At 48.7% G+C, this 25,314-nt stretch overlaps 1 protein-coding gene across 4 annotated transcripts; it reads left to right on the plus strand.

The window, feature by feature from the left end:
* FBXL18 (F-box and leucine rich repeat protein 18) lies at positions 1 to 23,894 on the plus strand. Of its 4 annotated transcripts, none has more exons than XM_041462349.1 (6): positions 1 to 153; positions 759 to 959; positions 1,809 to 3,349; positions 5,926 to 6,144; positions 17,382 to 17,428; positions 18,098 to 23,894. In XM_041462349.1, exons 1-6 carry the CDS (start codon positions 136 to 138, stop codon positions 18,121 to 18,123), a joined length of 2,052 nt encoding a protein of 683 aa, XP_041318283.1. In that variant the 5' UTR covers positions 1 to 135; the 3' UTR covers positions 18,124 to 23,894. The 4 variants fall into 4 exon arrangements, with proteins under 4 accessions (XP_041318283.1, XP_041318282.1, XP_041318280.1 ...); XM_041462346.1 differs by lacking the exons at positions 1 to 153; positions 17,382 to 17,428 and adding exons at positions 418 to 632; positions 11,373 to 11,448; XM_041462348.1 differs by lacking the exon at positions 17,382 to 17,428.
* Positions 23,895 to 25,314: the final 1,420 nt, after the last annotated feature.

Here is a 25,314-nt window from a genome sequence, read left to right on the forward strand (position 1 = left end):
TGCCGCGGAACCGGATCATGGCCGCGCCGGAAGAGCCGTGAGGCGGCCGGGCCGGCGGGAGCGAGCCCGGGACGCGGCCGCTGCCAGCGGGGCCCGGCGAGGCGGCGGTGGCGGCGGGACCGCGCGGCTGCCGCCATGTTGCGCTGCGGAGAGGTGAGTCGGGGCTTGTGGGGCTCTGCTCGCCTCCCGCTTCCCCTCCGCGCCGGCCCCTCGGGGCGCCGGTAACAGCGGCTGCTGCGGGGCTGGGGGAGCCCGGAGCCCTCAGGGCGGGAGCCGGGATCGGGGACAGGGAGGACACCGGGATCGCCGTCGCCGGGTGTGTCCGGGGGGCCCAGGGGGGCTGTGAGGCGGAGCAGCCGCGCTGCCCTCAGCAGCTGCCCTGGCGTTAGTGCCGGTTTGGGCTCTGGTTTCGCCGTTAAGGCGTGAGCGTGTTGCACAAGAGCTGGGCTGCAGTGGTGGTGTGGGTCTGGATGTGTAAACAGATATATATAGCCGTATATATATGTATATATGCATGGTTATGTAACTCTAAAGGTTATTGAAACGGGTGGCGCTTGGAGGAAGGATGTAGAAGGAGATTGCTGTGGTATTTTTAGGAAAGGATCATGGACAGTCGCTCTTCCAGTTGCAAAGTAAGTAGAATGAATGGAAATGTTCGCCAGTGGTGAAAGACCAAGTGGAAGTACCGTGATTTCGTGTGAAGTTTTGCGCTACCTCCATATTCTCCTTTTCTTTTTCCTCTTTTTCTTTTCCACCAGGAGGTCGTAAGTGAGGAGAGTGAGGAGGAAAGCAATGGAGTCAACTTGATGGAGTTCTCAGATGAGATCCTTCTGCACATCCTCAGCTATGTCCCTTGCACAGACCTGGTCCTCAATGTCAGGAGAACCTGCAGGAAACTTGCAACACTTTGCCTTGACAAGAGTCTAACACATACAGTCCTGCTTCAGAAGGATTATAAGGTGGGGAGAATAGCTTGCTTCTTCTGTTAGCTGTTAAGACAAATCTGGCTTCTGAAAAACAGTGCCAAGAAGGAGAACTTTCCAGTGTGTATGCCTAAGTAGACTGCTCCTGAAGTCTGAAATCAAATACACAATAAGCTGTTTCATAAAAGCATTTATTTTCCAGTATGCTTTGTTAGAACAGCCCTGTGCTCCCTTAGTTATATAAAGTTCTGTCAGTGAAAACTTAACTTCTCCATATTTCTGGAAGGTAAAATGAAAGTAAACATAACCTTAAAGTTACCATTTTCCCAAAATATGTTTTCTGTGTTGTTGTGCAAAAATATCTTGTGCATGTTGCTGTCAGGCATGCAGTCAGCAAAGCCAGAAATTGTGTGCATGTTATAACAAAAACAAGGCTTGGGAAGGAAGGGTGATATATTCAATGAGAACTGTATCAGCCAGTGCAGGCAGGGAAAAAACCCCTATGCTTATTTCCAAAAGAGGAAACTGAATGAAGAAGAATGGAAACATTCTTCTTTCAGTTTGAGTTGCTGCACATAGCCAGTTCTGCTGAAATGGCTTTGCTGGTAGAAAACTGAGGCGGTTTTCCCTTCCACTCTCAGCTGCTGAGCAGTCTGTAATGCAGAACTGCAGAAGCAAAAGGAAGTGTAATCCCAAGAGTCCACAGCATGGCAGATGAGCTGCCAGCAGTGTGGTAATTCTGAGGCTGTGCTGCCATCCCCAAACCTTTGGATGAGCCACGTAATCCAAGTACCATCCACCCTTATCCCCATCTGCAGCTGGGAAACTGAGTCAGTGCCCACCACTGCCGCGTCTCTCACTGAATGTGGTTTTGTTTGGGCGCAGGTAAACAAAGACAAAGTCAAGCAGCTGATGAGGGACATTGGAAAGGAGATCTACCAGCTGAACATGGCCGGCTGCTACTGGCTGCCCAGCTCCACTATCGACCACGTCACACGCTGCAAGAACCTGGTGAAGCTGAACCTGTCCGGGTGCCACGTCACCTCCCTGCGGCTCTCCAAGATGCTCTCCACGCTGCAGCACCTGCGCTCCCTGGCCATCGACGTGAACCCGGGCTTTGATGCCAGCCAGCTGAGCAGCGAGTGCAAAGCCACCCTGAGCCGCGTCTCGGAGCTGAAGCAAACCCTTTACACGCCCTCGTACGGCGTCGTGCCCTGCTGCACCAGCCTGGAGAAACTGCTGCTCTACTTCGAGATCCTCGATCGCTCGCGGGAAGGGTTTATGCTCTCGGGGCAGCTGATGGTGGGCGAGAGCAACGTGCCCCATTACCAGAACCTCCGCATCTTCTACGCCAGGCTGGCTCCTGGCTACGTCAACCAGGAGGTGGTGAGGCTGTACCTGGCAGTGCTGAGCGATCGGACACCTGAGAACCTCCACGCCTTCCTCATCTCTGCCCCCGGCAGCTTTGCAGAGACGGGAGCCACCAAAAACCTCCTGGACTCCATGGCCCGAAATGTACGTCTGGATGCTTTACAACTGCCCAAAGCCTGGATTAACGGCTCTGGGCTCCTGCAACACTTGAAGTTCAACAACCCTTTCTACTTCAGCTTTAGCCGATGCACCTTATCTGGTGGGCACCTGATCCAGAGAGTCATTAATGGTGGGAAGGATCTTAAAAGCCTGACCAGTTTGAATCTCAGTGGCTGCGTTCACTGCCTGGCCCCAGAGTCCTTGTTTCGGAAAGCAGAAGATGACATTGACAGCAGCATTTTGGAAAGCCTGGTAGTGTCTTGCTGCAACCTGAGACACCTGAACCTCTCTGCAGCTCATCATCACAGCTCTGAAAGCATAGGGAACCACCTGTGCCAGCTCCTGTCCAGGCTAAAGCACCTGCTCTCATTAGCACTACCAGTTTGCTCCATCACAGATGTTGGTGCAAGCGTGGAGAAGCCTCCCACCACACCTAATTTGGTGCCCCAAACATTTGGAAGGAAAGTTCGGATTGGGATACAGACATATCCAAGGAACTTAGGGGACCAGACAAATCAGAAGATCGAGTCTTCAGTGTTTTGGGCTCTGATGGGAAGCCTCAGATTTTTGGAAACCTTGGAGATCATTGGGTCCAGTTTCTCCTCTGCCATGCCCCGCAACGAGCCAGCAATTCGGAACTCGTTGCCTCCCTGTGTCCGGGCACAGAGCGTGGGGGATTCAGAGGTGGCTGCCATTAGCCAATTGACTTACCTGCAGAGCCTCACCTTAGCACAGCTGCCAAATATTCTCACGGGCTCTGGGCTCATCAGCATTGGGCTGCAGTGCCAGCACCTGCGGACTCTTTCCTTGGCCAACCTGGGCATGATGGGCAAGGTGGTCTATATGTCTGCTCTCATGGACATGCTGAAACACTGCAGGTGTTTGAGAGATCTCAGGTGAGGGGCTGCCCTTGAACATCTCCCATTTTGTTTGTGGATCTCCAGAAATGTGACGTGTGGTTTATTGTGGCTACTATTAAAAGTATTCCGGTCCAGAGTAGTTGCAATGCCTTGAAAACTGGCTATTTTCCTTCCTGACTTGTGGAGAATGGGAAGGCACTGCATGTTGTCCTTGAGGGCTCAGGATATGCCCTTTAACCAGTGTTTTAGGAGCAAAAAGTGCTGTGACTGCCTTCCTTTTAGATAAGGAAAAGTGCATGCTGCTTATTTGTGAGCTAGCAGCTTGTCAGGGCTGGTTAAATACTACATGCCTTTGCTGATTTTTTTGGCTTTGTGTACATGCACACCTCTTAAATTTCCAGGAAGGAAGAGACTCCTACATGGTCTAGATAATGTAGAGTTTTCTTTGGGTTTCCCAATGAGATATTTGTCTGCCTTGGGTTTGTATTAAAATCTCACCTCTTTATTTTTTGTTTTCTTTATAATGTACTGAAAACATTCCAGATTTAGAGTTCGTCCTGTTGGTGTTCCTCTCCTGATAGGATTTCAAGTATCCTACCAAGGGTCTGATCCTAAAGAGTGCACAAAGCAGCTTCATGGTAGCCAAAATGTGCTTGTGAAAGGAAACTGTGATGGTTTCCTTTTTCTAGTCCATATGAACACAAATGTTATCACTTTAGAGAGATGGGTTTTTTCTTTTTTTCCCCCCAAATCAGCCTCTTTCAGTGAAACTGCAGAACCTGTCAGTCCCATTGTCCCCCTTTGTTCACAAAGCCTCCAAGGTGCTGTGCAGTTGAGACAGCAAGGTCACAGTTATACTGTGGCTGAAATTACTGCTCATCACCTGAGACTGGTGCTTCTGTGCCTGTCCCTGATCCACTGCAATAGTGAGGGGAGCCAGGGGGGCTAAAACACCTCAGGGGGGTTTTCATTTTCCACCACTTCCCATTTGTAATAGGGGAGGAGTGTGCTGGTCTCTCACCCGAGGGGTGGCAGCTGTTGGGAATTCGGTTGCTCAAGGTCTTGGGTTATGTGAATGTGTCTTTAACCTTGAGGAGAGTAAATAGCCACGGAGGATCTGAGGGCTGGGGAAGGAGGTTTGGGTGTGCAGTGCTGCTTTGCTCATCCTAGGCCCTGTAGCTTCCTGAGGCTTTGAAATGGAGGCTAGGAGCGACAGAGATGGGAGGCAGCCTGGAATAAAGGCTGCAACAGGGCTGCTCCTTGTACTGAATTTGGGTGGAAGCTGTCACTCCTCTTCCCTGAATAAACTCTAAGGTTTTATATTGGCTTAAGATGGCTTTAGAAATTAGCACTTCCTCTTGATAACGTAGTTTCCTTTTGATTTACTAATTCCCTGCTGTTTCCACCCATTTTTCCCTGCCCAGTTTTCCAGGCTGAGGAACAAGTTTAAGGAGCTATTCCAAAGCAACATTGCCATCTAGCGAGTGCAGGGCGGCATTGCGGGTGTGGCTGGTGCATCCCAGAGATTCGCCTGGAAACCTGGATCCTGGAGATTCTGTGCTTTTTCTCCTAAATTTGCAGTGCCCCAGTAATGATGTTGAAAAATTGAAACGGCTGCCCGTTCTCTTGACATGAATTTTAACTTATTACCCAAAGTGTAGATATGCTCTTAGGATCTCTTCAGGCAGTGCCACCCGACAGCAGGCTGAGACTGAAACAGAATTTATCAATTAACAGGATTAAGTTGCTGAGATACCCATGCATACTACAAAGCCTATGCAGAGATTACCCAGATCAGATTGGGCCCGACAGCTTGTTATCACCTAATGGATTAACCTTCTTGGAGCTCTTGGCTTTCCTGACCCAATGACTGAGATCCCCAAGTGCTCTGAAGCCTGGTAGTAAATCTGCACTAAGCAGATGAACTGTCCTGGTGGCACAGGCTCAAGCAGCTTCTGCTCCCTGCAGGCTGGTTTATGTTGGGTAAAACACAGAGCCCTTGTTGGCCAGGTGTGGCTTCACTGGATCATTTTATTGTCCTCCTGGATCACTGTGATAGAGGATCCTGTCTCTCTTCCCTGAGCCAGGTGTTTAAGGTAAAGGTTGGGTTGATGATGGTTGTTCTTCCTGTGGGAGAGCAGTAGCTCTGATCCTTTGCCAGGGCTGGTTGTGGTCGCTGTGTTGGCCCCAGTTCTGCATCAGCCTGTGTGCACTGTGTATTTTTCATGCCTGCTTCTCCCCAGGCAGTAAACTGAAGACATGACCAGTTTGGGTGGTTGTACGCTGGAGCAGAAGGTCCCTAAATCCACACCACCTGCTTGGTGGAAGTCAGCTACAGAAGCCAGGCTGTGCTTTTAAGACCAGAATGGAGCTGCTCCTTGTCTTACCCACCATACTTTGTGGGAAACTTGCAAAACCAGGGTTACTCCCTGTGGGCGCCAGAATTCTGCAGTTTAGGGCTTTCCTGCCTATTTGTGCCCTTGTCCTACAGGACTGGAGACACTGCTCAGTCCATTTGCCAAACTCCCATGAATATGCTGTGTCTTTCCCTCTTGTCTGAGAGCATCCCAGGCGTGAATTGCCCATTGAGTTGTTTTTGTTTATTCCTGCAGGCTGGAACAGCCGTACTTCTGTGCGGGCGCGCAGTTCTTCCAGGCACTGAGTCACTGCTCCTCTCTCCAGCGGCTTTGCATCGTCTCCCGGAGCGGGACCCTGCAGTCTGACGCAGTGATGTCATTCATGGCCAGCTGCCTTGAGGTCATCATGTGCCACATGTTTATGGGAGAATCTCTTACCGTTTGCAAAAATCTCCAGCAGTCCATTGTCCGGAGGTGAGTGCGGAAAAGGGTGGATGTGGGATTTCGGGAGCTGTTGGAGATTTATCTCCGTTCCCTGGCTTGCCAAGGTTTATATGGCTTGGAGCTCTTGTTCCAAGGAGCTAATAGGTAATGTGTAACTGTTTGGCACATAAGCCAGCCTCTTACTTTAATAAGAGTGAATCAGTGAAATATTTGAAGGTATTATATGAATTCTTGATTCCATTCCCACCCATGTTCTCTGCAGTTCTGCTGGCCGAGTTGAAGTTCTGGATGCAAAGCTCCATCATAAATCAAATGACACTTTTTGTGTAAACAAAACATCTGCCGACATTTAAGTACTGAGAGATTTGACCTTGAAGCTTTCCTCCTTCCTCACAAGTGACTGAGATAATTCTCTGTCCTCTAATCACTTGTAAATGTCACTTACTGATAATCCCCTGGCAGCCAATTCAAAGCCTTTAAAGGGTTGTTGTGAAGGGTTTTTTCTTCGGAGGGTGCTTGAGGGGGGAGCATTGGTACAAACTGCCTTTGCACGTTTGGCAGTTCTTAAATGCGTTTTGCTTGGCCCCTTGCAGCGTTCTGAGGCTCACGTGGTGGGAAACGTTTGTGTGTGAGCCGTGAGCTGCATTTGAAAAGAGAGCTTTTAATTACGCTTGGCATTTGGAAATCTTCTAATAATGGCAGTCATCTTACAAAATATTTCCCATGAAGCAGACTTTCCATTATTATCTTTTTTTTCCTGTGAGGCTATTTCCCCACCTTCAGCCTGTTTTCTTTGTCGCCTACTGTTGCTGTGCCCTGTTAAGCTCTAATAAAAATTTCAAATCACACGGCGTTATTAGTACATCCTAAAGGGTGCTCCTCCCCCCCAGCCTTCCTCCAGCTTCAAACTAACTTATTACACTTGGCTTGTTTCCGTGGATCAAATCCAGAGAAGGCTGTGACTATATTAGCTCCCTACCAAACTGCTCCTGAGGTTGTTGCTGCCTCTGAAAGCCTCTGTGTCCTTCTGGGAGGGAAACATCTGAGTAAATTCCTTGTGATGCGACAAGGATTCTTTGAGTTTGTTTTACACAGGGCTTCATATCTGTAAAAACATTACTGGGTTGATTTCAGTTGTGCTTTGGGGATCCTTGGAAAGAACCAGAAATCTGCAATTCCCATTTTTTATTTTCCCTCTCTTCTGAGGTGCTGCTGCAGCGCTGTCCAAAATTTTAATGTCCACTTACTGAGCAGAAATAGACCATTCTGCAGTCTTTTCTCCCTCTTTTTCTCTGTCATGGACTGATTCTCACTACATTCTCTACCTCTTTAAAATCTAAACCCTGGGAACTTTCTAAAGAGCAGCTGATGCCTGGTGGAAATGTTAAAAACTATTTTTATATTTAGCTACAGTTCTGGCTGTCAAACTTATTTTCTTCTTTTGTATTTTATTAATAGAGACACTTGTGTGAAAACAGGGTTTTTTGAAGGTTGGGTTTTGGGGTTTTTTTTTGCTGAAGAGAGCATCTGCTCCTTCTGCAAATTGTACACCTGAAGTCATAATCCTCTGTGACATTGTAATTGGTGGCTCTGGAAACGATTTTGATGTCATGTAAGATTATGACTTCAGGAGGAGGATAAGCAGTGGGAGCAGATGCTCTCCTAAGCAACAAAGATCCCGTTCTCATGCAACTGTCTCTAGTAATCAAATGGAAGAAACAAAATACAGAAGATGATGTGTAAGCAAAGCCTGGAGTCTTCCATGAGCCATCAGTGAGTCTTTAGCCACGTGACTTCTCCAGCAATCCCATTCTCATCCTTGCACAAATGTGCCTTGGGATGGGGTCAGGAATTGACTTGTTCTTGACTGCTTCTTGCCTGCTACTCCAAGGCAGAGAGATGTGCAGTAAAATCTGTGTGTGAGCTTAAACCTGTGGGTATGGCTCCGTTTGACACAGCATGGCTTCCTCTAAGAGTGTGCAGCTGGTGTCTCTTTAACCCAAGTTTTACACCAGGCAGCAAGTTGGAAGTTATCTGTCCTTGTGCCAGAATGAAACAAGGGGATTTATGCTTATTTTTTTCCATTTGTTTGGAATGTGTGTGGATGCTGCGTGTGAAGCACGGGGAGTGGTTGGGAGGGAGGAGGTGAGAGGAGGGACCTCGAGCCTTTGTTTGCTCCCTTTCTGGAGCTGGGGCAATTGATCCATATTCTTCAGGTCCTACTGAGGGTCAGAGTTCCTGTTTTAGGGCTGTGGTGATGGTGTTGTTTAGGATGAGAGATATTTTTGAACAGCAAAATGGGGTCAAAGTGATTCGCATTCTCCCAATGCCTCTAAAGCAGAGAAGAAATGTGAGTGGGAATGGGAAGGACCCAGGGCTGGCCATGTATCAAGAGTTTGCTGCAGGAGGTAGAGCTGAGAGGGTTTGAAAATGCCATATAGTGCTGGGCAGTCCTTTTTCAAGTGTAGGTGCACAGGAGGGTTTGGGTAACAGAAGAAGCCAGAATCTATCTGGGGGGAACACACTGGTTTCAGCTGTGGAATTGTACTGGAAGATGGTGAATATACAGGGTGTGGTGATGGGAGCTTGGGAATTAAATCTGCTGCATCACAGCAATGGCTTAAAGCCTGAACTGCTTCTCAAACTGTCTCTTTTTACTGTAAAAGGAGGTTAGTGTTATGTATTTCTGTTCCACTGGCCTGAAAAGAGAGGTTGTTCTCATGTCTCTTAGTCTTGTGACAGCTTTGAACCAGTCCCTGTGGTGTCCAGCTTTCTGGCGAGCAGTTTCTGGTTGAAGTTTGCTGCTTTTTGGGACAAACTAATTCGTGTATTTGAGTCATTAAAAGCCTCTGATTCAGTTCTGGCTCTTTTGCAATGAAACACAATAAGCAGAACAGGGCTCATCTGGAGCCTCATCAGCAAACAGGAGGCTTGCAAGGGCAAGGTCTCCTCTGAGCTGCAGAGAAGACTGTAAAGATTGTTTCCCTCTGGGCAGATAAATCATTGCAGTGTTTTTCTTTATTCTTTTTCTTTCAGTGTGAATGGGAGGGGGCAGCTCCTTTATGGTTCAGGGAGATACTCTGCACATAAGAAGGGCGTAGTGCTTAGAGTGGGAGATGTGGCTCTAGTGATCCATATCCACTTCCCTGATCTTCCTCAGGTTTCACATGTGACGTTGGTCTAGTCTCAGTTTCTGTGTAAATTGACATTTTTTTCCCCCCATCACATGGTGCTCAGCTGCTGCCACACTTCAGATAGCAGCAGATCCAATGAACACAATGTTTTCCATTTTATGCTTGGACCCAAACTTTGCTGGAGTGCTCAGCTCCAAGCACGTGTTATCCCTGTTTAAATAACTCTTCTGTTCAAACCACTGCAGCACTAGTTCCACAAACACTAAAATACCACAATTTGAGGCCCTGTGGTTGGAGGTTCAGGTGTGACCCCAGACTTGCCGCTGTGCCAGGACTTCTTTGCAGAAAAGGTAAATTTGCTTTGCCATATTGGGCTGAGCTGCAGTGCTGGGATTGTTTCTAAATTCCTGCACACTCCCGTGTGTCCAAAGGCAGGTCCAAGGGGATGAGGAGCTTTCCCAGTCTTTTCCACGGTGTTATTTTGTGGAAGAGTCAGTAGATGGAGCTGTGACCCATGGAAGGTCCCACCATTTACCAACGGGGTGCGTGCTAAATAATCGTATTTATATGCCAGGATGTCCCTGCCCCAAAAATCCTGCGGGCAAGGAATTTGGATGACTTCAGGCTTGCACAGCTACGTGGGGTTAGCAGGCACTTCACAAATGTGCAGGAGAAGTTGCTTTCCTGGTGCTTTCCTTGCCATCAGAAAACAGGCTGGAAGAGGAGATGGGAAATGCTTGGGCAAATATCCCCTTGGCTTCAAGGACAGATTTTTATTTTCCACTATGTGCCTTTAGAATTTTGTCGGTTTTAGCTGAAGTGTTTAGATAGCTCCTATCATTGTAGTGATTTCAAGGACTCTACAACACCAGACAATACAAGCCAGTGAAAAGTCCTTGGAAAAACACCTTGGAAAAAGATCAAGAAAGCTACAATAAAATAAAAACAAACAAACAAAAAAACCCCAAAGCAAAACAAAAACCCTCTGAGAACATGGTGTCATTAGGGATTCTTCATAAAGAAAGTGTCAAGGTGTAGAGGTGAGCTGTGATTTATAGAAATGGAATCCAAGGGGAAAACCATGGTGCAGCTGGAGTGTGTTTTGGGGTGCTGGCTGGGCAGCTGGGCTCAGCTGTTCACGTCTCCCAAAAGTGCTGTTGTAAACTGCTGGACTCTGAGAGCTGCTGGGAGATGGTGAATGGGCTGGGGCTGTGTGGGGCTGTGGGGCAGCATCCCCCAAGAGCTGTGGGGTCAGAGTGGGGACGTGGCAGTTCTCTCCTGTGCTCTCTGCCCCTGTTCCCCAACCTCTCTCCAGCAAATGGCTTTGCAAAACACCTGAGCAGCTCAGCACTGGTGAGGCCACACCTTGAGTCTTGTGTCCAGCTCTGGACCCACCACTTCAGGAAGGACATTGAGAGGCTGGAGGGTGTCCAGAGAAGGGAACTGAGCTGGGGAAGGGGCTGGAGCACAAATCCATGGGGAGAAGTTGAGGGAGCTGAAGGTGTTTAGCCTGGAGAAAAGGAGGCTCAAGGAGATCTTTTTGACTTTCCATAACTCCCTGGCAGGAGGGTGCAGCCAGGTGTCCAGCTCTGGACCCACCACTTCAGGAAGGACATTGAGAGGCTGGAGGGTGTCCAGAGAAGGGAACTGAGCTGGGGAAGGGGCTGGAGCACAAATCCATGGGGAGAAGTTGAGGGAGCTGAAGGTGTTTAGCCTGGAGAAAAGGAGGCTCAAGGAGATCTTTTTGACTTTCCATAACTCCCTGGCAGGAGGGTGCAGCCAGGGGAATGTCAGGCTCTGCTGTCAGGGAACAAGGGACAGGACAAGAGGAAATGGTCTCAAGGTGTGCCAGGGGAGGTTTAGGTTGGATACTAGGAACAATTCCTTCACCAAAAGGGTTCTCAAGCACTGATAAAAGCTGCTCAGGGCAGTGGTGGAATCTCCATCCCTGAAGGGATTTAAAAGTGATGAGGATGTGGCACCTGGGGTTGTGGTTCAGTGGTGACCTTGGCAGTGCTGGGGGAATGGCTGGGCTTGGTCTTAGGGGGCTTTTCCACCCTAAACAATTCAGGTCACTCTTGGCTTAACCAGTGCTGGAAAGTGCAGAGAATTTTTCTCATTTAGGACAATCTCACTGTTCTGGGGATCCAAACTCCGAGGAAGAGAAGCACAAACTTGCCCTGCCTTGTGCCTGTGTCAGGTATGAGCACTGCTTGGTTTGAAGTGACTTTCATGATAACATTCCTGCCACTTTCTAGGAAGAGCTTTCAGTCTAAATTAGATCTTCTTGTCTTCTGTAGCATTACCTAAATTTCCCTATGTTTGTTATTGTCCTTTTTTAATGTGAAACTCTTGGCTGGATCTTCCCTTTTTCTTAAACTGCTGATTCCAGTGTCCCTGTGTGGCTGTGAGCTTGCTGAAGGGATGAAGCAGCCTCCTGAGATTCAGTTGCAGAAACAGAGCTTCCAGGTGGGAGCACAGGGCTGAAATGGAGTATTGGGAAGTGCTGAGTGAGCCAGTCCCTCTCCTGGCATTTAGCACAGGGCTGTTATCACAGATGAGTTTTTGCACACCTCAGGGCTAAGTATTCCCCCTTGCCCTGGATATCCCTGCATCCTTCTGCTCACCTGGATTCTCATTGTGGTCTCAGGCTCATAAAATCCCTTTTGGGGGGTTGGAGGGGGCTCTAGGGGCAGTAGGTGATTGCAAGATGATCTTTGAATTCAGCCCAGTCCTGCAGCGTCACTCCTGTGCTGCCCACCCGACTGCTGCACTGCAAAAAGCTGCTGTGAGCACCTAGGGCTCATTCAAGATTCTCAAGCTGGTTTTGCATCCCTTCAGCACCTCGTCTTCCTTCTGACCTTGAAGAAGTCCCTGTCTGTGCGCTGCTGGCTTTCCTGGTCCCAGAGCTGCTGATCCCACCCCGGCAGCCCCAGCGTGCCGAGGGCTCCAGCCCTGCACAAGTGGGATTGCAGAGGACTTAATGTATCACCAGGCTGGTGTAGTGAATCATTAGCATCCTGCTCAAGCTTTCATTGTCTGTTTCATTTCCTGCTCTTGGAAACCCCTGAATCATTCTGTCACAGACTGAATAACAAACTGCATCCTTGTCAGATTGTGTTGCCCAAGGATTCCTTGGCGGGCTTGGCCAAGGTTGAATGCATGAGGTGTGGCCCAGACACCTTTGCTTCTACCAGGGATGTTGTTTATGGGTGGGTTTAAATACTTTACAAGCCAGCAGGGCTTGTGGGACCATCCCCAGTTTGCCATATTAATTTATCTTCTTTTGGGGGTACTCACAAACCCCCTTCTTTAAATGCATTCCTGTGGCTGACCCAAATGCCTCGTTCTGACTGCCAGCTCATGTGTTTTCAAAGGAATTCAGTTCTGAAACCTTCCTCAGCGGGCAGATTGGTTTGTGCATGAAATAACTTTCAAGGATTGTCCTCTCTCTCTTGGCTGAGAAATAATATTGGAATAGCACTGTCGTGCTTTCTCTTCATGAGGGTGTAAAAGGCTGAACGGAAGCATTAACTGCAGCTTTAAAGCATTTCCATAGTAAAATAAATCTAATTGAGCAGTTATTGCAGTAGCTTTTTAATTTGTGGAAGAGATTAGGAAATAACTTTCAGCTTGCTCTGGCAGAGCACTCCCCTAGGACGTGTCCTGGGCGCTCTGGCATCGCTCTTTGGGTTCTTATTCCCTCCCCCTCTAATTGTCCGGTCACATTTGAGTGATGCAGAGTTCAGCTGGCAAAATAACATAGGAACCTCAGTCTGCAGGCGTGTTTGATACAAACCTCAGCTCACAGGAGAAGTAGCAGAGTGCCATTCATGCCTTACAGGGAAACCACAGCAGAGAGATGTAATTTGCCTCGGCTCGGGATGAGTCTGATGTGTTATTGCTCCTTCCCTGTGGCTCAACGCAGTGGCAAATGAAGAAGCTGCGTTGAGGATAATGGGAGAGTTGGCAGTGATGTGTGTGAGTGATTTCCAGAGTCCCATCTACACCCCTTGGTCTCAGGTTGGAGACTGCAGTGATGGGACTTAGTGTGGAAAAATCAGCAGCTGTGGGAGGATGTTGGTTTGTCTACATAGGCACGAAGGGATGGAAGATACCCCTGAAGGAAAACACTTTATAGCAAAAATATCTCGTTGTGTGGAGTTAAGAGCAATCAGAGGGATGTGAACATTTTTCCTTGGGAACTTTTCAAGTCCATTTCTGAGGTTTGGAAATAGAGTCTGCTTAGCACTGGCACTCTGACAGGGCTGGAAGGGAGAATGGCACTAGAGAATGGATCTGCTTTAGAGTCAGTGTGGGGAAGGTTTGGACCCCCTGAGAGGCTTTTGAGGGATGAGTGGGAGGCAAAGGTTCTCCCTGCTCCCAGGAGAAGGGGCCTGGGAGAATCCCACCTACAGTTTCTTCGGCGAGGCCAAATCTTCTTTGGAAGATGCTCCTGCAGAAGCTTCTTTGGCAGTCACTGTAAGCAAGGAGAAATTTTCAGCTCCTTGGTGCTGAGGTCAGGGCACGGCCAGTGGAACAAATCTTAAGTGTTTGCCTGGCCTTCCCTGAGAAGATGAGAAAAGTGTGAGTGCCAGCTGCTCCAGCTTGTCCTGGCACTTCCTCCCTTCCACCGTGCCATGCTGCAGGAAGGGAGTTTCCAGGCTGGCTCAGGTATGCTGGCTGAAGCTTTCAAGACAGATGCCACACTTGAACTTCGAGGTGTGAGCAAGTCTTCCAGTAAAAACAGGCTGTGCCTAGCAGAGGATTAAGAGGGCTTTGTGCATGTGGATGAGAAAGCTGCATACGGGGCAAAAAGTGAGTTGGTCTGAAACTTCTGCTCTTGAGAAACTTGTGCCTCTCCAAAAACAGCTCATCAGCCTGTGGGGAAGGTCAAAACAGAGAGGGGAGAAGGTGTGTGACTGCAGCAGAGACTGGTTTACATTTGTGAGAGTTGTGCCAACCAGAGTCCACATCTGCTCTGTTCCCCCAAATCAAACTTCTCATTTCCTTCCTTCCTCTCCTTCTCTAGGGCTTCTTCTTCAATAAGCTCAGCTTGGTTTGTGGAGGTCAGAGATCTGCCCTTGATCCATTCCTGATACACTGTATTTCCTCACTTCATCTGCTGTGTGCTGCTTTTGTTGGCAGTGTTTAATTATCCTTCCTTGCATGCCCTCGGTCCTGCTTGCCAGCCCCTGTGAAGTGGGATGTGCTGAAATGTCTGATTTGGCTTAGGACTTTCCTTGGGTTTCTGTGGAAATCTCAAGGGGAAGAACATTCTTCAGCCCCAAATACTGCCTTGTCCTTTCCTTATAAGTAAAAAAGGTTTGAGCAGCACCTAATGCAGAGAGCTGTCACCTTATAGGGTCTGTGGTGCAGAGGGCTGCAGGGGGGGTGTAATCCATCTTTCCAGGCTGGCTGGTGAGATCCCCCATGGCTTTGGGCTACCCTTTGGATCTATCAGCAGGTGGAATCTCCTGGGGACTCACTGTCCTCTCTGGAGAGGCATGTCAATGTTTGCCAGGAGATAACTGCATTCCAGGGAGGGACTCTTTTGTCTTGCTAAAATCGAGGAAATCTGATCAAAGTGCAGCCTTGCTTTAGACTTTTTCTCTTTCTTTTTGACTTTGTCCCTGACCTACATATTGGATCCTGCCACAGTGATTGGAAGTAATTGAGAGTGTAGTGTTAGGCTATTTACCAAGCTGTTCACTTGAAAATAACCTCACTGAGTCCAGTCCACACCTGTTCTGGGAGAATTCTGGAGACAAATAGCAAAGCATCATTAACCCTTTCATCCACATACAACCAGTTCAAGATCTAAGAGCTGAGAGATGCTGATGCCAGGAGGAATTTGTGGCACAAGGTGTGCTTCACCATTCATTTCCCAGCTCTGTGGATGATTCCAACCAGCTGCTGAGGCCAGGTCTGCTCTGTGTCCACATCCACGTGAGGACACTTCAGAAACCTCCTTGTGGAAATTCCTGCTGGGTGGTGGTTGGTTTGGTGTTGATTCTGCTGGACCAGAGGTTATGCTGGAAAATATACATGGGGGGGAGGGAGGTGTTTTCTTTGTTATCCCAGTGGTTGTTTCTGATTAAAGGATCTGTTGTGAAGGGGCTGCTAGTCAGTTGCCTAGAAAACTTGCTTTCATTTAATTAATCATGATGAGTTTAGTCTGAAGGTTTTGTAGGAGAGAGCAGGCAAGCATATCCTTGGCTTTTTTCCCTTGAAAAAAAAAAAAAACAAAACAAACCCAAACCAAAAAAAGCAGGGCTTCATGTCTGAAACTGCAGCTCTTTTGTCTCCCCGGGTCAACATCCTTTCTGTCCTTTGGGTTTTAATTTTACAAGCCATGCCTTTGCAGAGGTGGATGGAGTTTGAAGTCCATCCAGGTGTGGAATGAGGAAAGAACCCTCAAGAAGATTACAGGAGCTGTTCTGCAACTCATTAACTCACTCTCTTCCCCTTCTTGTTATCTCCTCCCCATGCCTGGGGCCTTTCGAAGTAGTGCTCTAAGTGCCTCTCAGTTAATCTAGCCCACCTGGACAGGTGTATGAAGAAAGGAATTGCCTTCCGGGGAAGGACTAAAGGAGCATGGATTGCAGAGGGAGGCTGCTTTTGGGAACTGCTAATCCCAGTTTAACATTATGACAGCTGCTCGTTAAAATCAGGGTGTTTTTTAACAGGCAGTTAAAGGAGAGGCTTTGCACGCACATTTAACTGAGAATAATAGTGAACCATGTGCATTTGATTTTTTTTTTCCTTAAATCACGCAAATTGTACATGGAAAGAATTCTCCGGCGTCAACTTGCTGGGGTATGGAATTTACAAGGTTTGCAGTAACATACAGTTTCCTGTTGAGGGGGGGAGAAAATTACAAAGCTTTCTTTTTTTTCCTTTTATTTTAAGATCAAGTTCAAACCCCTGGTATAAACCCAGCCTCTTTAGGAGGGACACTTAACTGCGTTGGGGTTTTTCACTTGTCTCGGTGGCAGTTCATCATGTAAACTTGTCTGGGTTCTTGTTTTTATAGCTACATGTAAAAGCTGCTTATAAACTACAGTTTTGTACATGGTGAGAAGGCAGCACTCGGGTCCAATTTGGGAGAGTCTATACACAAAGAAGGAAGCAGTTTCTTTCCCTTGGGGAGATGGCAGTTTCTTCCTTTGCTGAACTTCAGTAAACTTGGTCTATTAACATGATTTTCTCTGCAGGACTGTGGTGTTGGATAAGAAACACGAAGAGCTGAGGCAGAGCAGGGACTATCAAAGAGACATTTGGCTGTATTTTATGTGATTTCACTGCAGACTTTACCAGCTGCCTCCCAGATCAGCAGTTATTTGCTGGTTGATTTCTTGAGGGCAGTGCTGTGGAAGTAAGAAGCTGCACAGCTCTGACACAAGTCCCCAGATCTGCTCAGGGAGCCGTGTCCTTTTCTGCCAGCCCTTAGGCATGAGGCATGAAGGGCAGGTCTGTGATGCAGAGAGATATAAAATTGCCCCAGGTAGTTCTGTTGCTGGAAATTCTTATTCCTGCAGCTACTTAGGTTCAGGCAAATTAATTCAACCCACCGAGACTGAGCAGCTAGCCTGGGAATGGAAGTTTCTCTGCTGTTTTTGGCAGCTCTGCTCCAAATTGTTTGTGGATGGGAATGTCCTTTCAGTCTCCCAGGAAATGCCAGTCTCTCGTGTTGCTTTCTTCAGCTGGCTGCATTGCTACCTGGGATTTTCGTGTCTGCTTCCAGCAGCTGGATCTCCAACCTTTCCTCACTGTTTGACAGAAATCTGGCCATTTCAGAGCTAGAGATGTGCTGGGGATCTTCCAGGCACACACCTGTCTAAGTCTGTCGAGCAGAGAGCTTCTCTTTGGGCCCAACACAGCTTGGTTCAGCCTCCAGGGATTGGTGCTGCCAGTGTGACTCTGCCTCCTCGTGAGTGGTAATGAACTGCTCCTTGTCACTCCCTTCAGAGGAAACACCTTGGTGGCACAGGACTGAGAGTCACAAATCTTTTTCATCTTAAGGTGTAACTCTTAAGGGTAATTATGCTACAGTTTTACCCCCCCCCCCAGCTTTAAAAGACTGAACTCTTGTTACACTGCACTGAGTAACACCATTTCTCTTCCTCACAGGTTGCTGTCATGTAAAGTACTTGCTGGTGGGCACTTGGGCTTTTTCTGTACGGTTCTTTCTACATTATTTAATGGCTTTAACTTGTGCAAATCTCTTCCTTTGCTCTGCAGCCTGGATTGAAAAGAAGGCTGCAGTGTGTGAGTGTGAGCACACTTAAATGCTTATCTGCACATCTGAGCTTTCTAAACTTGCCTATGCTCTAATTGCAGAGTGTAGACTCTGCATGCAGAACAACCCAGCCTGAAGTGATAATCCCAGGCTCAGCCCCGAGGGAATGCCTGACATTGCTCTGGCCTGATTTTCCTAATGGCTCTGCAACTTGCCTCTGGTTTGCAGGTGGTTTAAATTGTTATCGCTGAGCACCTTGCCCAGCTTGGGCAGAGCTCTTGGGATCTCTGATCCTCTAAAATACCTACCTGTCTTGATTTATTTTTAATTAATTTTTTTAAAACTTCTTCCTCCCTCCCGATTTTAGGTGCAATTTGGGCTTGTGGCAGCTTGGCAGACTCACTGCAAAGGGGTGCAAACGCAGCCTGAGCTCCCTGCTGACACAGAGAGGGAAGAGTGGGAGACCTGGAGTTCCAGCTGCCCCTCCTGCCTCCTCTGAACATCCCTTCCTTGCCCCCATCCTGCATGATGGATACCCAGGCCATCCCTTTCCCTTGCCCTGGAGAACTGGTATTTTTCCTTGGCTAACAACCTGTGTCTGATTTAGTTTCCAGGCAGAACGCCCTGCATTAAACGTCGTCATTTTCCCTCTGCTTCACGAGGACTTGACAGAGGTCATCAGAGATGTCCCCATGAGGCACCTGGATGAAATTACCTTGTTTAAAAGCAGAGTGGCCGAGGAACCTCCCAATTTGTGGTGGTAACTGCCACAGCATGGAAAGGACAAGTCAGTGTGAACCCATGGAGCAGCTTCTTGTTGGCCTGGATTTCCCATCCTCGGCTCCTGGCCACCTCACTGGATGCTGTACAATCACTTCAACCAGGTGCAATTGCAAAATAAAAAAAAAAGCTGGTTCTTTGCAGTGGGGAAACATCTATTGGATATTGCTTGCATCTGAAAATCATGTCTCAAAGGCTTGTGGAATCTGATGAGTGTTTCCTTGCGGTTAATATGAATTGTTTTTGTTATTTCACTGAAGTTAAAGGTAAGAGAAACTGACTTAACAATGCTCTTTCCCCTGTGTCCCCTGGTGTCTGTCCCAAGGGCCCCTGTGTACGTTGGCAGTGTGCTTTGTGGTTTTGGTGGAAATCATTCTTTGCTTCAGTCTGTTTTTGGCAAAGTAGAAAGCCTAGGCCAGCTCAGAGGCACGAAAATGTGTTGCTCAATTGAAGTGCATCACATCTTTTCTATGTTACAAATAGGCATTTGTAGTCACACACGTGCAGTCACAGATATTTAAAGGGTTTTTTTTTTTTGACTGAGAAGTACCACAAGGACTCTTTATTTTTTAATAGCAAATTAAGGTCATTAACACCTTGACCATGGTATGTTCCTGCTGGTGCTGTTTCCATTGGTCTGATGGAAGAAGTTCTCAGCTCTTCTGGAAATCCTTGTCCTAGGGTAGATGGTGCCTACAGTGAATAAGTTGAGGCTCAGATCTGATTTATGTGCAGTCTGTCTTGCAGTGTAGATGGGAATGTAGTGTTCCAGTTCTGTCCTTCTATCCCATGCCTTGAGCTCATGCTAATTTTAGAGATGTTATGAAGTATTTTCACAGTGTGATTTCAGTCAGCTTCTCTGCTCCACAGAACCTCCTCAGGCATCAGTAGTGGTCTGGATCACTTTCATATTGCCTTATTTACTGAGCACTTTTAAAAGCATCAGACAGCTGTACCAAAAGCCAAGTTAGAAATTCCTGGAGCTACAAGTCTGGGTGGCAGAATTTTCCTTGGTAGCATACAGGTCTGTCTTCTGCAAAGCAGCTGCTGACCAGAGCTGTTCTAACTTCACCCAAACCCGAATGTGTTGAGCTCTGCTTTTCTGGGGAGGCCCAGAGTCGTCCAAAGATGATGTGCCCATCTCCTTGTCAGCATTTCCTACTCAAAATGCCCTCTCCCAAATGCTCTTCTGCCCTCAATGTTCGTAGGAAGCCTGGTCTGATGGGATGGGATAGATTTGAGAACAAAATGCATCTCCCAGCCTTGGAGGACTTTGTGTCCTTACTTTCCAATCCAGCTACGTGTGAGCCTGCCTGGAATTGTGTCCCACAGGTGTAAATCTTGAGCCAGGCTGTGCTAACCCTCGTGCTCAGAGAGGTTACAGCAAAGAGCAGGTAAGTGTCAGGCTCTGCTGGCACAGGTCTGTGCCTTGTGAGACCAACCCCTGGGGCTTTGCTGTCTTTCCCGAGGCTCTCATCCTTCCCCTCTGAGGACAGGGAGCCAGCACAGCCTCTGGAATGCAGCAGGATGGTGAGGCCAGCTCGTGCTCCCCTGGGAATGCTGCAGCTGAGCTGTGAGCGCTCCCTGAGTGTTTGAGGCTCTGCCTCAGCTTCAGCTCCCTGCAGCTGAGTGTGAGGGGCTGCTGCCCTGCTCCTGCTGCTGTTTCCCCTCCCACTCTCCCCCATGAGGTCGTTCTTTCTACCTCTTGTCATATTACTCACCTCTTTGAATCCCCTTCTCCCTCTCTTCTCTCCCTCTTTTCAGCACATCAAATGTGCTTTTTAGCAGGAACACGAGCTGCTGCTCTGTCCAGTTCAGGCCCCTTCAGCTCTGCCTGGTTTTTGTCCGTTTTTTTTCCCTGGGATAACTAGCAGGACTGGGCAGAGGATGTTTGCTAAGCTGCTTTCTCCTCCTTGTTGGAAGCAATGGCAAAGTTCCTTTGTCCTGCTTGTGCCACTGGCCTCAGGGCAGAGGGAAGGTGGAGGGTGTGGCAGGAGCTCTCTGGTGCCTTAGGGAACCTGTTCAGTCCTGTGAAGGAATCCTGATGTTTGGTTCCAGCGAGGCCATTCCCACCCTCAGCGGGGATTTCCCCTGCATAAACAGCTGTGGCATCAGCAGGAGCTTGGCAGTGCTGCCAGCTCACCTCTTCCTGTTCCTCTGGAAAACCTGGACTGGGGGACAGTGGTGTGCAGAAACCAGCTGCTGCTCGATTCTGGTGTTAAACCTTTGCTCTTGGGGTTGCAGTCACCTGATGGAACGTGCTGTACACTTGGCTTGGCAATCCAGATCCACCTGCCTGGTGTGCTGCTGGATGGGAGCAGCAGCCAGGGATGTTTTATAGTGCTGATATTCTCTTGCCAGGGATATGATGTTTGAGCATCTGAATTCGTGCAAGTGGGTCACAAGTCCTGGTGATGCTGCCAGTTATAAGCAGGGTTAGGAAAGGTCACCCACAGGTGATAAAGGTAGCATCCCAAATAGTAATAAAGAGCTAAAATCTCCTTCCACCCCCAGCTCCCCAACTCCGGGCCAGTGCTTGATATCTGTACTACAAATCCTCTTATGGTGAGAGAGAATTTCCGCTGCTTTTGCACTCCAGGCAGGATTCACCAGATGTTAATAATGTGCTTATTTTCTCTAAGTGCTATTTTGGCATCGGTGTTAATTACAATTTATATTCTGCAACATTTACACTGGGAAAAGAACCCACCCTAATAGTACCCAATTGGCAGAGCTGGGCTATTAAACACAGCTCCATATGTTCTGAGCAGAGCAGTGCATGGGACTCAGAGCCCACTCAGCACTCAGGCAGGCAGCTGTAGAGGAAGAGAGGGGAGCAGAGACAGGGGTGTTCTGCTCCTGGATTTTATTTAATATGAAATCCCCCCTCCTTTTCTCTGTCCCCGTCTCTCCAGAAATCTCCCTCCTGCTATCTGTGAGCATTTAAGGAGGTGATCTCTGAGCCTGCTGATGCTGCTGTCCATAGTCTAAAACAAATGAATTCAATTCCAGAAGGTGCCCTTCTCTCAGGGAGTGCCTCTGCAGGATCCCAGTCCCTGCTGGCTTTTCCTTGCTGCCTTCCAAAGCAGAACTCCAGTCTTTGGGAACTGCAGCAGAAATCTTTGCTTTGACCACCCCCAAAGTGTCCGTGGTTCTGTGGGAGAAGGATATTCTGGGACAGTTCTGTTCTTGTGTAAAACTCGATGTAGTTTGCTGCTCTGCTCATGTCCAAAGTCTTGTTTGGCAAAGTGGCATTTGGTTCCTGCAGGCTGGGAGGGTCTGCAGTGACCCTGGTGTGGGGAACTCAGAGGGGCTCAGTCATCTGTGTTCCCGTGGGTTTCTTAGGAGTGTAGGTTAAAGGATTGCTTCCTCAGCTGTTTGCAAAGCTGATTTCATGGTCTCTTTAGGAAATGGCAGTGTATCCACTGCTCTCTTAGGAGAAGGGGCTGTGTGGTGACAGTCTGTCCCATCAGGAGAGCTCTGACTGTGGTCACTGCTCCATCAAGGGAGATGGAGAAGATGGGAGTGAGAGGAGGCAGGGCAGGATGGAGTCATGGATCTCACTCTGGAAGCCAGACACACATCCTGAGGCTTGGCCCGTTTGCTCACTGGTGGAAGGGGAGGAGGCTCCCCAGGTGCTGAAGCCCCCCTCCAGGTGAGGCTGGGGAGCAGAGGGCAGAGCTGGGGCTGGTGTGGGCTGAGAGCAGCAGAGCCACAGCCCCCCTCGCTGGGGTTTAATTCCCATCACTGCCTCCTCTGCCAGGCGTGTGGGGTCCCAGGGACACAGCAGGACCTGTCCCCTCACACGGATGTTCAGAGCTGTGGGATGATGGGCAGGTGTGTGGGACAGTCCCTGTGAGGTGCTGGTGCTTTCTTCCAGCAGGGCTGTTTTAGGATAGGGCTGTAGAAATTTGGGACTTTCCCGCTGGTGGAGTGAACCAGTGCAGAAGGGTTGTTTCACCTGACTGAGGGGGATGCAATTCCCTCTTGGCTGGTCTCAGCAGAGTGTCCAAAGCTGGGAGAGCAGCAGGAGCTGTGCTGGGTGCTGCAGAGCACGATCTCCTTCCACTGCAGCTCTCCTGCCTCTTTGAGATGCACAGGCAGCCAGGGTACTCCAGCAGGAGAATCATTTCCATAGAAACCAATTGGGATGTTGTACGGGGAATAATGATTAATAGTGAAGGGATGGTGCCTCAGGCCCTTTTCATTTTTTAGGGGGCAGTGAGGGACAAACTGGGGCACAGGTAGGGGGACAGGGAGAGTGGAAAACTAATGGAAACCATCTCTTCCATTAATTTCCAGGCCAGCTCCCCCTCTCCTCCTCCTACCCAGCCCCCCACTGCTGCTCCCAGCTTTCGTCAAATTTTCAAAATGGCTAACCTGGTTAGAAATAATCATAATAATAAAAAAGGATGGATGAGGTCTGACTACTAACATTGTTGCTGTTAGCAGCAGGATTTCAGCCATAAAACATGAAGCAAGGGAGGCATTGACCTTTCCGCTGCTTGAAATGAATGGAGACATCAATATCTATTGTTTTGTGGCATTGACCTCTGACGCTCTCAGTTCGCCCTCCCCTTTCTTTTTTTTTAATTTCCCCCTGACACTGGAGGAAAGGGGTCAGTCTGTACTATCTATTGATCCCAATCTTACTTGGTGATAGGGAAATAATTAGAATTTTAAAGATCTCTGCTGCACGCTGGTGAAATACATACACAGAGGCACAGGCTAAGCCCCCGCTTGCCATGTTGTGTTCTCCCCCCTTCCTTGCAGAGATCCAAAGCTCTGAGATCTGAAGGAAGGCAGATCAATATAGGTTTAATCATGACGGGGGTTTTATTTCAGTTTTTTAAATAGTAAAGTGTAACATTTTATGTTAATGTTGTCGGAGCCTGGCTGCCTGGTGCCTTGTTTTATTTATTCTTTTAAGTAGCCCCTTCTTTTGTGAACTTCATCTATGTACAGAGAATGTGAAATCAGGCATTGCTAATTAGCTGTATGACAATTAAGTAATGTAGCACAAAACCATTAGGACACTGGATTTGTTTTTGAAGTTTGTCCTTTGAAGTGGAAGCTGCAACTCCCTGCCCAAGGCTGCTGGGGAAAATGTTTTTCTATCAAAACTTTCTTTGAAAATAAAATGTCAGTGTAAGAGTCCCTATTTCTGTCGTCTCTCCCTTTAAACAGCGGGTGGAAATTGTTTCTCCTTGTAAAAACTGCTGGCATTGATAGAAAGGGGAATTCAGGAAAGCATTAAATGGGCAGTTGGTCTCCAAACACCCCCAATTCTGGTAGAGATATTACCAAAAATTCTTTTTAGCTCCTTGAAAGGGCACGGTGCCACGTGAGGAGAGAAGACCCAGCTCACAGCTCTGAAGATGGCAAAGGGAGGTGGTACTAAAACTGGGGGTTCATCTCTGACTCCCCAGGTGCCATCAGGGTGACAGCCTGGCCACAGGTCCCTGCAGGCTCCTGGGTTCGGCTCCTCCGTCCGTGCGCTCGTTTGACACTTGTGTTTGCATCTGGCCCTTTGTCCTCGTGGTGAGTCCAGTTCTGGATGTGCAACTTTCATGTACGCTGGTGGCATGTAAAACTTCAAATAAAGAGTGGAACATTTGGAACCAGCTCTGTCTCCTTGCCTCCTGCCTCCCTCTCCATGTGGAGCCTCCCATGGGGAGCGCTTGGGCACTGCCAGGTAAGGTGTGTGTGGGCAGGGCTGGGCCTGGGTGCAGCCCCAGTTCTGCTGCACTGGGAGTGCTGGGATGAGCACTTTTGGGGTTACAGCCCTGTTCTCCTGGGTTTGGGGATGCTGTTGTGTGGTGTTTGTGGCTGTGGGCACAGCTGAAGAAGGAGCTACTCTGTGTTTAGGAAATGTTTTTCCCCCTTGGATCTCTGCACATCCAGCTGCTGAGCTGTGGGACAGCACGTTCAGTACCAGCTTGGGTGGGGACTGGAGCAGCCTGGTCTAGTGGAAGGTTCCCTGCCCAAGGCAGCAGGGTTGGAATGGGATGAGTTTTGAGTTCCCTTCCAACCTGAGCTATTCTGGGATTCTGTAACCATTATCCCTGGGTAAGTGACTCACAGTGACTCGAGGAAGATCCATTTCTCTGAGCAACCCCAGGCCACCACCTACACTTCTCTCTGACAGCTCCAGCCCCTGGACAGCAGGCAGGACCTGCACCACTGCTCTGTGTGAAGCCAAGGGCTAAAATCAGGTGCCTGGTGAAATGTGAGCTGGGATGGCCAAAATGCCATCAATGGCACCGTGGCTGCGTGGGTTTGGCTGGGCTGGGCTGGCTGAGGCTGCAGGGAGGGGAACCTGGGATGTGGGAATGGCAGGGTGGGTGCTCATGGTGAAGGAAACTCCTCAGGCATTAACCTGCCTTGGAGCAGCACTTGTGCCCTGGCAGCCACCTCTGGGCCCTGGATCCTGAGCTCTGCAGGGGTGGCTGAAAGGCACTGCCACCCACACTGAGGAGCTGGAGGGGAGTGGGATGGCTGTGCTGGGGCTGCACAGACCTGGGCTCGTCTGTGTGATCAGTGCTCAAGAAAACGTGCACCCTGTTGAGCTGTGTTGCTGTTCTCAGGGATGGTGGTACACACAGAAGCCAGGCTTCAGCACCTTCTTTGAGTCAAGAAAATCCACAAAATAAACACACAGGAGGAGCAGCTTGGTGGAAAACGATGCAGTTCATGTACTCATGTGCTTAATTTACCTCACCCCAGGTAGGTGAAGTAGAGAAAAGCCTCAGAACTGGGTGTGATCAGTTTTGAAAAGGTGAGTGAGTCCATGCAGGACTTGTGGGACTGTAGGAGAGCCTCTGTGCTGGGATCTCTGCCTGCAGTGATCCAAGGTTTTATTCCCAGAGGGGATCATGGGCTCTCCTCTGTTTTTCTGTTCTGTCAGGTCTGCTCACCCAGGCATGGAGTGCAGACCCTCCTTCCATCCCTCCTGTGCTTAAGTTCTGGATTTTATTGTTCCAATAACATTTATCTAAAAGTGCTTTGGGGGGAGGGAGGAAAGAGATAAGGAGGGAGGAGGCT

The sequence above is a fragment of the Pyrgilauda ruficollis genome, unplaced genomic scaffold (genome assembly GCF_017590135.1).
Source record: "Pyrgilauda ruficollis isolate IOZ18807 unplaced genomic scaffold, ASM1759013v1 scaffold16, whole genome shotgun sequence".
In the NCBI taxonomy this organism is placed as follows: domain Eukaryota; kingdom Metazoa; phylum Chordata; class Aves; order Passeriformes; family Passeridae; genus Pyrgilauda; species Pyrgilauda ruficollis.